General features: G+C 35.3%; 1 protein-coding gene across 15 annotated transcripts in view; it reads left to right on the top strand.

The window, feature by feature from the left end:
- The window catches only part of ROBO1 (roundabout guidance receptor 1), a 1,062,787-nt gene that overhangs the window by 955,327 nt on the left and 92,866 nt on the right, over positions 1-14,594 (top strand). For all 15 annotated transcript variants that reach the window (XM_005606101.4, XM_070252490.1, XM_070252492.1 and 12 more), the window contains one exon: positions 541-668. In XM_005606101.4, the coding sequence (XP_005606158.3) occupies positions 541-668 (128 nt within the window). The remainder of the gene's footprint in view (positions 1-540; positions 669-14,594) is intronic.

The following is a 14,594-nucleotide window of genomic DNA, read 5'->3' on the forward strand; positions in this document are numbered from 1 at the left end:
GGCAAGGCAAGTGGACTCTCGAATAAGACTAGCTGGGTTCAAATATCAACTCTGCCACAAGACTAGCTGAGGACCAAAGTCAGGTTACCTTATGTTCCTATGTCTCAGTTTTCTCATTTGGAAAATGGAGATAAACATAATACTTACTTCATACAACTATTGTAAGAATTTTATAAGATAAAACCTGTAAAACTCTAAAGTCTGGCATATAATAAGAATTTATTTCACAGTCACTGTCTTTTAATTTTAGTATGAGTACAGTAGCTTGAGGAAATAAATGAATAAGTGCCAAAATTCATTCAAATAAATGAATAAGTGCCACATTTTCTTTTAGAAAGTAGTTTAATATTTTAACCCATATAAATATAAAGCTAAGCTCTTTTCTATCTCGTGCTTACTTAGAGGAATGCCGCATTTTAGTTTAAATTTTCTGAAGAGAATGTTGTGTGTGATTTGGTGCCTAGATGCGTTATATTTGTAATGATGTGTTCTTTCAAGTAGAGAGTCACTTAACTGTGCTTTCTTTTGTTATGTCACCAGATACGAAATCAGAGATGATCATACCTTGAAAATTCGGAAGGTGATGGCTGGTGACATGGGGTCATACACTTGTGTTGCAGAAAATATGGTTGGAAAAGCTGAAGCATCAGCTACTCTGACTGTCCAAGGTAAGGTTTGGGGAATGTTTTGATGTGGTTGTTTTATCATGTGAAGCATAAGGTTGATATTTGAAGAGCATATTATTTATTAGAGTAGTCTATATTAAATGCAGACTTTAAAAAGTGCTATAAATATTTTATTTCAAATGTTTAAAGGAAATTATCATCTTGCCTTTGGGAGCTCTAAAAGTGTTTGTTACAGGAGATTGAATTAAGTTTTCAAAATTATGGAGAATTCTGTCTTGGTTATGTAGAGGAGGAGAATGTGCTTTAATCACTGGGTCTTCAAACATAGAGCCCTTCTAATATAGTAATTAAATGACAGCTATTGCTGTGAAAACTTTGTCTTTAAAGGGAAACAAATCCACCATTTTTTCAGATCATGCACTTTCAGGGGTCTGTATAATTCGGAACACAAAAATGAGAAGATTCTGTCCTCCTCTAGAATTTAAGATCTGTCCATAAAGAAGGGACGTTGCATTTGCAGTCTATTTCTGTGCACATAATGCCTGTGATGTGACAGACACTTAATAAATATTTGTTGAATTAATGAATTGTATTTGCACTTTGCTAATTTTGATAAAGATCTATTGTTTGGTGCTATATGAGCCAAAATGGATGCCATAATCTATGGCACAAGTTTTTGAATGTTTGAGTCACATCTTAAATTGATCGGCAGAAATGGTTCTGTCAACTCCTTTGTATCCATAGTCCAGATGTTTTTCATTCTCATAATCCCTCTCTCCCTTCTCCATGATGTCATCCTGATTATTTCTCACAACGTCTCATCTGAGAACTTCCTCTCATTTTTTTCCTTTTTAAGAACAAATTGTTTATTGTGGAATTTAAGAGACAAAGACCTTTAAAAAACATTTTGTTGGTGAAAAAAATTCCCTACTTTGACAAGTATGTATGGTAAACAGGGATTTTGGCTATAAACCACTTAGCTTGTTTCTGAGCCTGACATTAGCAACACTTGCTGCTGTCATCTTTTCTGCACACTGTCTCTTCTGAGGCCTTTATGAAGAAAAAGGTGTCTTTTGAGGGAGTGCTTCTACTGTAGGCTTTCTACAAAAGAGCCTTGTGGGCTTTTTACAGTAGAAAAAAAAGAATAAAGAATATTTCCTTCCTGTCTCTAAAGCCATTATGTTCCACTTTGGGATTTTTAGCTCAACCTCATAAAAACAAAAGAAAAAAAAAAAGATCAAGAACAAACATTGAATTTCTAAGGCCCAGACTACGTCTCTTTAATCTAAGTTAGACTTGAACTCCATGTTAGTCTATAACTGTAAGAAAAGGAAACCCTTTTACATGTAGAGAAAGCATAAATTTAAGAGATGTCAAATTCAAGTTCAAAAGCCCTCCAGTGGGAGTGAAAGTAGCCCAGGATGAATACAAGACATGAAAAGGTGTGTCTATCTCCAGGCAATTGTGACAGGGAGGTTGATTGTCTATCCCATTAGTCAAGGAGACGTGTTTCACTTTATGTTTTAAAGTCCTTTACCTTGGGAGTCTTATGCTTTTATAAATAATAGCCATTCTACCATAGACATTGAAATCAATGTCTAAATGGTAGCCAGTCTACAGTAGACATTGAAATCAAAATAGAATTTCTTCCTGCAATTTTAAACTCAATTCCAAAGCTAACTCAGCCTTAAGATTTCCATATGGAATTCTTGCTCCCTAAGCCAAGATTTCAATGGAAATTGGGTACAAATGATCAATTCCAGAAACTACTTAAGGAATTTAGAAGTTCTTATTTCAAGTGCACAGAGTTTTCTATAAATATAAGAGATTTGTCTACTGTTAAAAAGGTATTATTTTATTCAAATATTAAAATAAAATATGTATATTAACATCACTGTTAAAATATATTTATCACTCTGGAATAATATACACAGTATGTCAAAGAAAGTAACACAATTCCCAACTGCAAAAGATAACTAAGAAAAAAAAACAAAGGAAACTCTTCAAAGGAAACTTGAGAAGTTGTATCCTTTTTCTTCATTTGAGAGTGAATGTAGAAAAATACTAGTTACTACAAAGGAAACTAATCAGAAATGAATTCACTTGATAGCTGGAAACAATTATAATAAATTCAGTAATGTAGTTGTTTCTGATCTTTGTATTTTATTTGTGGTTCATTTTTAAAAGGCACTATTGGAATCAGTATGAGCTTAAAAATAATCTTCCTTTCCCTCACTCCTCAAACAATGAATATTTAATTTTGAGAATTGACGTTGGGGAACAAAACCCAGTCCTCCAGGTAGAAGTTGTGTGGAAAAAAAAAACTCTCTTAAATAAGAGTGACTGATTTTCACCCCCAGTTAGACGTAATTAGTTCCAACATTTAAAAACTAACTTTGATTTGAGAATTACTTCTCGTTCCCATTTTTCTCTCGAAATCCTAATTCTGCTCTTTTGGAGACTCTATCTGTATATATTTCCTTAAATATTCCTTCCTCAACTCTACGGATTTCCTTGTTTTTTCCCTTGTGTACTCTTCGCAGAGCTTAGCATGGTGCTGGGCATCTAGGTGGCACTTTATCTAATGATGACTTGTTAGAATTAGAAATATGAATCTGGACTCCAGCCTTCTGTTTGAGCAGTAGAAATATAGGGACGTCCTAGGGGAAATTCAAGCAGCTTCTGGTGGCTTTGATCCTGAATGCCACCAGTAGGTGCCTTGCATTAAATTTGAATTTGATCTGTGATGGCTGCCTGGTGATCAGTGTTTGAAGAGGAGCAGAGTAAAACTGAGGACTAGACAGAGTTTCTTAAACTTATCTGAAGTTTGTTAAATATGCGTTATGAGGCATGCCCCTGAGAACCTGATTTAGGAGGTGTGAGTGGGACAAAGAAATTTGTTTTTGTTGCTGTTTTTAAACAAGCAAAGTCAAGAATGCTTGGAATGAGGAGTTACTTGATGAGCTGACAGAAAGAATAAAGGGCTGTAAAAATTTTCTTTAGAGTTTGGGAATTACCAGAGCTGGAAGAAGTGTGTTACAAAGAATTGAGTAGCTAAGAGCATAGATATTGAAGTCAGACAGAATTGAGTTGAATCCTGTTTCTGTCGTTTACCAACTATGTGACACAGAAAAGCTTATTTTTATCTTCCTGAGCCTCAGTTTCCCCATGTATAAAATGGGTATAGTAATCCCAACCTCACAGTATTTTTATAAGGATTAAATAAAATTATATATATATATATATATATATAATGTTTAACAGTGTCTGTTACAGAATATTTTGTAAATAAGGAATATTATATTCATATTAGTGTTATTATTATTAATAGCTTTATTGCTTAATTTTAATAACTATTAGTTACTTAGTAAGAAAATAGTAATGTTCAGGTAATTCTGGACAGGCACTTCTTCCTCTGCTGTTGTAAATGAGAAAGCTGAAGTACTAATATAGCCATGATAATTTATTATGTAACGAATTATTTAAAACTCTTCTCAAATATAAACATTAGATTTTCATTAGAGAAAAACTTTATTGGTTTTTCTAGTAAATGTGTTGGATCTTGTTAGTGCCATTCAAAGCTAGTGCTAGACTTATGTTGAAGTTTTGCAAGATAACTAGATAAATTAATGAAAACTATGACCATTTGTGAATAGAAATGATTCAAAAAGATTGCATTCTATGTGCAATAGAGTGTTACTGTTTTGGAAAAACATTCAGCAGAGGATATTTGACCTCAATTCTGATTCTATTGCCTCTGAGAAAGACTGTTTTGCAATTATGTGGCTTCTCAGCACCTTAGGTTATCTTTCTATAAAATAGTGATGTTTCCTGGCAATTCGCTCTGAGTAAGATTATCCCTGAGCAAATATCCTCAGAAACTGCTTACTTTTCTTCATAACTACTCAGAAGCGTCAATTAATCTCTTCAAGCCATGAGTGAAATGTGAGGTCACATCCTGTTACCAGCAAGTCACAGCACCCCGAAAACCTATTCCATATACATATTTCAGGCAACATTAGTTGGATTACTTCTTGCTGAGCAGCAGAATGCCAAAGCCATTGAACTAAATCAAAATATTGATTATTTATTATATAGAAGATTTTACTTTCCTTGAAAAAGAGGCAAATATGTAATAAAATTTGGTGATGTTAGGAAGTTTCCTATTGAAAATATGTGCAGCCTTGACTCTAAGTATTTAGGCAATAAAAAGAACATCCAGATTCCTTTAATTTGTGTGTCAATTTTGGTGTATTATTGAAACTAAATGCCAGAAAGGACCCAAAGATTCTGCAGTAATTTGACCTATTAAAAAATGTCTACTACAAGATCAATAAGAAATAGCAGAGCAATGCTGTTTGGTATGATTACAGAAGAAAAGTGTTTCTACTTAACTCTCAGTTAACCAGAAAATTCAGTTAACCTGAACTTGATTGATATTGTGTCATTCTCTGAAACAGTTAAAGGTTTGTTACCTATAAATTTAAACCATCAATGTTATTATATTTATACTTAATATTTGTCTGCCCCCTTTCCCCCCATGCATATAGCATCTATACACCTCCTTAAAAATTCTCTGCGAACCTAAAATACTCATAAAAAATCAGGCCTCTTTTTAAAGACATGTCATCTCAAGTTTGATTTATTACATTCTTATATTTTCACTTTAATGTCTCAATTTGACAAGTGTTAAGATTGCTGGCTGGGTCTTGGAAGGACTGAATTATCTTTCTGAACTAGTGTTTCATATTGCATAATGGCCCCATCTTTTAAGGAAAAAGATATATACTGTGGTATTTATAACCATTTTATAGGTTGTGACATACCTATAAAATATAAAATCTAACTACAACAAAATAGATGCAGAGAAGCAGCCTGCCAGGCTTTCAAACAGTGTGCTATTGAAACTGCTAAAAATTTATGTCTCCGCTTGGTGTTCTGAGAATGGTCGCAGGTTTGTTTTATATTATTTTATTATCGTAATCTAAACCTATTAGGCCTGGTGGTTTATTTAGATGCTTGCCAGGCAGGCCTTGAGGTCCTTCTTAGAATCACATGATAGCTCACTTAGGTTGTTTTACTTGGTTTTATTTTTGAACTAATTCATGATTAATTTAAAAATGAGTCGTTCTTTTTCTTCTTAGACTGAAGGTAGCCTTTAAGATAAGCTGGATGCAGCTTCAAAACACTTAAAAGAAAAATAAAGAAATAAAAATAATTTTATTTACTATACTATTAATAACAAACCCTTTAAAATGAGTAATTATTTATTTATGATGACAGTCATGTTGATAGCTTTTTCAATAATTCCATTTTTGAGAAGTGCTACCCGAAAGAAAGATAGAAGATAAGGCGCAGAGAGTTTAAACTCTGAGTTTCTCCTATTTCCAAGTTTGTCCTCCACCTCTAAGATTTCTTATGATTCTTTGCTTCAGAGATATTCATTGCTTAAACAAGGCAAGCAAGATGGCATTATTCATCTTTCCACTCCCTTTGCAACTTTACAGATAAAGCAGCTATTATTACTGTCACAATTTCATTTCCAAAGTAAATTTGTGACTCTCCATCGCCAGAGTGATCGTGTTCCCATCGCTGCATCTGTCACAGGAAACCAAATTGAAAACGGGCTTCCATATACCAGCTATTTCCCAAGCAATCACATTTTATCTTTGCTGAGTTGAACCATTAAGAAAATCTAATCCCATTTTTGTTTGTCTCTCTTGCAAAGGGAACTAAAAGACATTCAGTCCTCCTGTTTCTCTTACTCCTGAGTGCTGGGCCAGTGAGACTCAGGAAGCCGGACATTTAGATCTCAGTTCACACCTCACTGCACTCCTCTGCAGGCCTCTCCCAGGGACCAGTTATTCTTTGAAGCTCAAGAAACAGTCGCTGTTCTGCCCTTTCAGCAACAGCTCTGTTAAAAGGAAAGGCAGATGCCAAACATCGCTAAACCTTGTGATGCACTGTTACCCGATGAATGGAATTTCTGTGAAATCCCAGCTCTTTTCTCATCAGTACTTGTCCATTTTTCTTCCCTTGATGTGAAACTACTCTAGTCTCTCAATTTCATCACCTGTTTTATTTTTTAATTGTAAAATATAGTATCATGAATGATGTTGCCATCTTTTAAGTTTATTGTCGGCATACAGTAGGAATGTTCAAATGAATCATCAGAAGGATGTGCATTCTCTTCTATTCTGAAGAACTGTTATTTGGTCTGGTGCTTCCCATAAGTGTTTATGCCTACCGTGCAGTGAAGGGACAGAGTGCTTCCTCAATGGGATTGATTAGCCACTGACAGCTCCTGGAAGGCTGAACCTTAAAGTCTGAGATTGACGTGAGACCAGAGAGACACAAAGACAGGAAAAAAAGACTGGTTGGTGTCTTTTGGCTGACTTAATTGCTAGTAATGGGAGGTTTACCAGAACAACCTGAAGAAACACACTAGTAGACAGCTTGGGTGGTGGTGGGTCAGGATTTTATTCTCCCATTTCTTGAATGTCAATCGCCTCAAAATCCTACTTATTTTGCCTTTTAATATATTGCTCAGCTCTCACCACCTCTCTTACCTTATCACTGCTTGAATTCAGGCCTTTATCATCTCTCTAACAGTGAAGCTGTTGGCCTCTTACCAGTTTCCTTGGCTCCATCTTGTCCATTGGATCCATTCTCCACATAACAAGTTTTTCTACCTAAAACATAAATCGAGTTATATTAGCTCTATCCATAAAACATTGCCATGGTTCCCATCTCTCTAGGAAAAGAACCAAAATACTTCATAGTACTCTTCCTGGCTACCTAGACCTCTCTTGCTACTCCCTCCAGTGTAGTATCAATGTATGGTTTATATCTATTTTCATACTATACCATGTAGCTTACCTCTGGGATTTTCTTCATGTTGGTTCCTTGGTCTAAAATGCCCTGCCCCCAGCCTGCGCCATCTTCTACTTGCTAATTACTCCTATCTTGGACTCAGCTCAGGTGAGAACCCTCCAGGAAGCTTTGCAGACAGTTCGTACCCCAGTGTGGGTTAGGGACCCCCCCATTCTTGTACCCATTAGATGCTTTTGCCACCCTTATTGCATTTCAACATCTGCCCCACTTGACTGTGAGTTTCTGAGAGGCTCACTTTGTTTACATTACCTTCTTAGTCTGTTGATTACTGTGGTCTTAGGGACCAGCCTTGGTGCTCATGTAAAATTTTCTCTGTGCATGAACCAAGGACTGCCCTGATCCATGCCAGCTGTGGGATCCTGGGCAAGTCACTTAACTTCTCTGACTTTCAGTGTACTCATCTAGTGAAAAAATGAAGGCACATGTAATATAAACATCAATGACCTGATAGGAAATAAAATAACTAACAGAATAATTAGATTCTCGTAAAACTAGTTAGTAGATTATGAGCTGCTTATGCAAAAGCAATTACTATGATTAGTTTTCCCTTTAGCTTCTTCCAAAACAAGGAAAAATCCATTAGATGCCCATTATATTTTTGGTTTTGTCCATGGAGATTTGAAATTTTTTGTAGCTGATTAATGTACACTTTAGTAATTGTTTTGCTTTTCTACAAATACAATTTTCTGTGACTCGATATTGGGGTCTATCTGTGAAAGTTATTCTGTTGATTTTTCTTTGGAAAGTGTTTTAGGGAGAGTTTTTCTTTCTTTCTTTCTTCTGCTGCCATTAGGCAACATTCTGTAGCGTAGAATTGACAGCACAGTCTTTTGTCGCAGACAAACATGGATTTGAACGCTGAATGTGCAAGTTATTAAATCTCTGATGCTCAGTTTTCTCATCAGTAAAATGAGGGTGAAAATGTTTTCCTCATAGGATTGTGGTGGAGATTAAATGAGCTGATAAGTAGGAAATTCCTAGCACATTGTGTGAAGCATTTAAAAGCTCAGTAAAAAATAGAAGCAATGAAGGTGATATGAAGAAGAAGGGTGTGGTGGAACTCCCTTTGGTGACATGTCTTTATATGTGTCAGAATTAGGACTCCATGTTGCTTCAGTGGTCCTAGCTGCCTATCGCTAGCTGCGTAAAAGGATTAAGTTCTGAGTCACGTGTGCTTCTTCCAAAATATTTTACACAGACACACAATAAATACGTTTCAACAAACGATAACTATCAAGGTTTCTGTAATTGTGGTTAAAAAATATCAATCTTTATTCTAGTTGCTCCAGGCAACAGTGGATAAGTGAAATATGATGCAAAAACATTCTGTATTTAATTAAAACTATTTTTTTTGTATATTTGTGTATTAATTTTGTGTATTTGCTATGCATTTGAGACCAAAATTTTTTTTAATTAAACAGATCCTTAATTAATATGATTCCTTTTGATCTTTAAATGTGATTATTATGCCACCTGGTGTGTTCAATGCTGCTAAATTTCCTGATAGAACGAATAATGCCGAATTCCTTCACTGCTTCTTCCATAAATATAACCCATATACTGCAACAATTGAATTAACTGGAGATAAAAATAATGTGGATAGATGGTCCCCAGCAATAACTTCCATATAATTTAAAATTTTAGTAGTTTTGAAAATGGATCAGAAAGCATAATCCATTAAAAGAAACGTGCTTCCATACGTTTGACCATTTTCTAAAATGTGAAACAATAACTTTGAAGATAACGAAAGCACATGTTAATCTCACACAATGTAACTTGCTGTGTATGTGTATGGCTTCTTTCTTTTATGGGCCGCTAGATGATTATTTCAGAACATAACATTAAAATTGTGGTAAAAGTAAAACAATATATCTTACTGTAGATTTATTGCTAGGAGTACTTTAATACACTTGCATTCAGAAACAAACTGTGGGGCAAGGAAGGCCTATTTTGTAAATTTGTGGTTCACTATGTTTAGCTTTCTATCAGTATATGAGATCTGATAGAGTATAAGAGTCATATGACTTTTTAGAGCTCGTATGATATCTAGCCATAAAAGAAGTAATGAGAGAAAAAACTGTGCCCTTCAGTTCTGAATTTCCTTTCTTTGATGTAGACTTCATTTAAATCATTTGTTGGAACAGTGTGCTTAAATTGCTGATTTCAGAAAATCTGGCAGTATAATAGTGCATTGTTTCTGACCATTAACGTGGTTATTTGAGTCAAAGCCAAAACTAATAGTGTCAAGGGGCCTTTTTGCAAGTTCAAGTTAGGTTTACTATACTCCAAGATCCTGGTTGAGAACTGTGAGTTCATCAACATTTTGATGAAACACATATTAGAAGACCCCCAAAGTTTTACTTGATGACTTTAAGAACCTTGATATGTGTGTGATTTGTGTGTCAGACTCTGACCTCTGACAAGATGTAGCAGACTGGTTCTTTGGGGAATGATTCTTCATGACATACAGCAATAATCTACAGAGACCCAGTAAAGTCAGTACTACGGTAGTATAAACAGTGCTTCAGGGGTTGGGGGATATTATATGTAGATACAACATACACACACACACACACACACACACTGTTATATTTATTTACTACCTCCTGTATGTATGTCTTGCTACTTTTAATGCTGAACTCATGAAATCTTATTCGAAATGCCTCCCATCTAGGATTTGTTGTGGTTTTTTTGTGGTTTGTTGTTCTTGTTTGTTTTGTAGTTAATGATTTAAAAAATTCATTTGAAAATCTGAGGGGCTGATGAGAAAAAGAGATTTGTGATTGTAAAGAGAAAACTCCAAAAAGACAATGTGTGATTGGAGACTTTTAAAGCCTCGGTGTTGCCAGCTGAGCCCTTTGTGAGCAGGCTGAAAGTAAAATGCCATCAGCCAAGAGGCTTAATGAAGTCCCACTACAGAATTTAACAAGAGAATGATTTGTGAGAATGGCTCCCTCTCCTAACTGTTCTGATCCGGGGCTGTAAATGGGTTGCCAAGCCCCTGCTCCTGCTGGTTTTTTATGCTATTTGATTTGATTGAGACCCAGCAGCATTTTGGCCTATGCTTCTTTGCCTTTTTTTTTTTTTCCTTAGGAAGGATAAAGTAAAGAATTTCTTGTGTTGTTGCAGCTTTCAGAAATAGCCATTTTAACTCTAATGACTGTTGAAGATGTGACATTCTCTTAGATTTCTTTCATTTGCTCATGAAGGTTTTGGATTGCTTTCAGTTATTTCAAACTGATAAATCTTAAAATTAATCAAAAGGAAAAGCATGGACCACGTGGCCTTCCTACAGAGAATTGGAAATACTCTCTTAATGTGAGTGCCTCGCAAGTATTTGAAGAAACAAGGAGAGCAGTCAGGTACAAGAATAATTGACACATAAGATGATTCCGTGTCAAACAGTGACGCAACACCGTACTAGTAAATAGCACATCTTGGGCCTTCCATCGAGTTCTTTACTGGGCTTTATTAATTTACATAACAGTGAGTAAGGTTTTCTAGTCACCCAGTTGTATAGACGTATAACTTAGCAACTGTCGTTAGCAACCTACCTTATGAAATAATGCCATCAATGTGGAAATACGTAATTAAGTTGTGTGAATCTATACTATCTGAATTACTCAGCCTGAGAGTGAAATTTCGAGAAATAAATTAGTTTTCTGCTCTAGTCATTGACAGTCAGCTCAATTTAAAACATTAGATTTATTGCTAACAATCTCACATAACTTTAAGACTCAGAATTATTTTGTGATATTGGGTATCATTTACTGTAAAAGAATTAATTCGAAGTTAATCCACATTGATATATTCAATTCCATCCAGAATTGCTAGGACATAAAGTGATTAAGATAGTTCATTGTTTAAAAGAGAATAATCATAAAGAGAATAATCATAGATTATTTCACATTAAGCATACCGTTTTCTGATGATGAACTCCAGGTAAATTAAACATGCAAGATAATTGAAATTTGACTTATGTGTCCAAAGGTAGTGATTTTTTATTATTTGTTTGCTATCATTTTAATTTTTTTATTTTTTGGCTGAGGAAGATTCTCTCTGAGCTAGCATCCATACCAGTCTTCCTCCATTTTTTGGTATGTGGGCCACAAGCACAGCATGGCCACTAACAGAACAGTGTAGGTCTGTTCCCAGGAACTGAACCCTGGCCAGCAAAGTAGAGCACAGGGAATTTAACCACTAGGCCACTGGGGCTGGCTCATTTTATATATTTTCATAGATATACACAGCATTAATAGTTACGTTAAACAGTATTAATTCTTATAGATTCACAAATCACTTCAGGGTATTCCAAACATCAGAGTCGTTGTAAGAATAGTTATACTTTACAATTATGCACAGCTGATATCCTTTGAGTCTTATTTCAGTAATTTAAAAATATAATAGGTTCTTTTTATTTTAGTTTTTTAAAAAAAGATTCTGTATAAATTGGAAGTTACTACTTTATAATATCATACCTAAAGTTTGCAAAACTGATTAAAATACCATGAGCACTTTAATTTGCTTTTAAACTGTTATTCTCAGGACTTGATAAATAATGTGCCAGTATAAACACACCTGTAGAAAATACTAAAATAAATACAAGACAAAATATAGCTGAGTAATAGCTTTATAACAGATTTATGAGGGTAAGAAAATCCGTAAATGGCTGTTAAGGCCAACTGTAGCTTTAGGACATTTATTTTGTGTGGTCGATGTTATTAGGAGAGAATTTAGAGCATTGCACAATTAAACCTGATAGATATGGCCATTTTACAAAGGTGCTTTTAAAAAGTTAACTTTGTGGATGGTGGAATAGTTATTTTGAACAGTGTTCTTTTTAGGTCATTAGGAAAGAGATGAGGTGTGCTCTGGTGTTTTTCTTAGACTTTTTATTCCCCCCAAATGTACCAAAGTACTGAATATAATTGATGATAAGTAATTTTGGCCTGATTTAGGTTTCTTGGGAATAAATGTTAAATTATATCGTTTCTGTACGTAATGGTTGAGATTTTGAATGTTAGAGATGGATGGGGCTTACAAATCATTTACTTTGGCTCTGTTTTACAGATGAGAAAACTGAGGAAATACACAGAAATGTCAGTATATTATATAGCAAACTGTGAACCTATGCATTTGATACTTGACTACATGCATTTGACACTTCTGGTGGTGTCCTAAAAGATTGCATCACATCACTTTTCACAGATGGAATTGGCTGTTGCAGCATTGTTCTTTCTGTGAGAAAATAAAACATAGCATGAGTCATTTCCTCCCCCAAATCTTTTTATCTGTGTGAGACCTGCCCATATATGAGCAGAATAATTATGTATCCATATTAACTCAATATATTAATGCATGAATTGTTCATTTAAATAATTTCTTATTGAAAGTTGTTTTGTTTAGGTAACAGAAGCAAAACATTTCAGAATCAAAATTGCATTAAAGTAAGGTTTAATTCTTTTTTTAAAAACAAATAAACAAACCAACCAAAACAAGTCAGGCAATATAGTAAAAAGCACAGGATTTTAAGAGCTGGGCCGACAGAATTGCAATCCTCCATTTCTTAGCTGATGTGTGACTTTAAGAAGTTGCTTTATCTTCACTTTCCTCTCTTTGTAAAATAGGCATATTGAACTCTTCCCTGCAGAGTGCTGCGGGCTTCCAGTGTATGATCCGACACACATTTAGCTAACATTGATGGCTTTTTATTAAACTAAGATGTAAAAAGGGTATGTGATTTATGCAGATCACAGACCTGATTAATTTTGGAGAGGATCAAGATGCAAAGTTGTTTAACTGTCAGTTGAGTAATGTTTTCTTATATCATCATGCGCCTTAACTCTAGACCCTCCATGAAATATGCTATTTGAGGATAGGAATTCCAAATTTTCAAATAAACAAATTCTTGAGCACTTTCTATGTACAAAACAGTAGGCTGGACACTGTGAAGGATGCACAGATATGTAAGACAAGGATCCTGCCTTCACAGAGCTTATTATAGCCTGGTGAAGAAAGGCGATAGACACAAATATCTACAGGATCAGCAGAATGTAAAGCGTGGAATCGTAAAGATATGGATATGCCAAGTAGGGAAAAAGTGCTTTCAATTGGGTGATAGGAACATTGTTGTCATTTGTTCACAATTCAAGAGATATTTACAGTGTGAGTAATGTCCTCAACTTGATGAGTTCTAGAGAAATCATAGCCAACAAAATAGTTAAATGCTTGCCATCATGGAGCTTATAAGCTAGTGTGAGAGACAGACATTTATATAATAATCACACAAATGTATAATTTCAAGCTATAAGTTCTCTGGAAGGAAAGAATATATAGCACTCTGATAAGATTTAACCTCAAATTTGGAGGTAGCTCCTTGAAGATGTATTTTTTTGAGGTAAGAGCTAGACTGTGAGTAGGATTAAATAGGAGAAGGGGGAGGATCCCAGAATACAGCATCCCAGGGGATAGCATAAACAGAACCAGAGGTGAGATGGGGTATGGTGTACTCAAGGACCAAAAGAAGAACTATAGGCCCAAGTTAGGGAGACGGAGGACGAGAGGTGATACAGGAAGACACTGAAGATTTACGTAGCAAGGCCATGTTAAGGATTTGCTCCCTATTTTAAGAGTAATGGGACCATATTGAAGGATTTTAAGCAAAAAGATACTATAATCAGATTAGTTTAGTTTTTAATCCCTCTGGCTACCTGGTGAGATTGGATTGGAAACAAGGGAGACAGTTCAGGTGAGCACTAGTGGATAACCTGAGCCAGAGGAATGGCAAGAGAGAGAAGGAAGTTGATGGAAGGGAGAAATAGTTACAAAATAAAAACTGTGGAATTTGATAATGGATTGTATATTTCAAAGAGGAAGGAGAGGAAAGATCTAGGTTTCTGGCTTTTTTTTTTTTTTTTTGAGAAAGATTAGCCCTGAGGTAACTACTGCAAGTCCTCCTCTTTTTGCTGACGAAGCCTGGCCCTGAGCTAACATCTGTGCCCATCTCCCTCTACTTTATATGTGGGATGCCTACCACAGCATGGTGTGCCCAGTGGTGCCATGTCCGCACCTGGG

Source organism: Equus caballus, chromosome 26 (genome assembly GCF_041296265.1).
Source record: "Equus caballus isolate H_3958 breed thoroughbred chromosome 26, TB-T2T, whole genome shotgun sequence".
Classification (NCBI taxonomy): domain Eukaryota; kingdom Metazoa; phylum Chordata; class Mammalia; order Perissodactyla; family Equidae; genus Equus; species Equus caballus.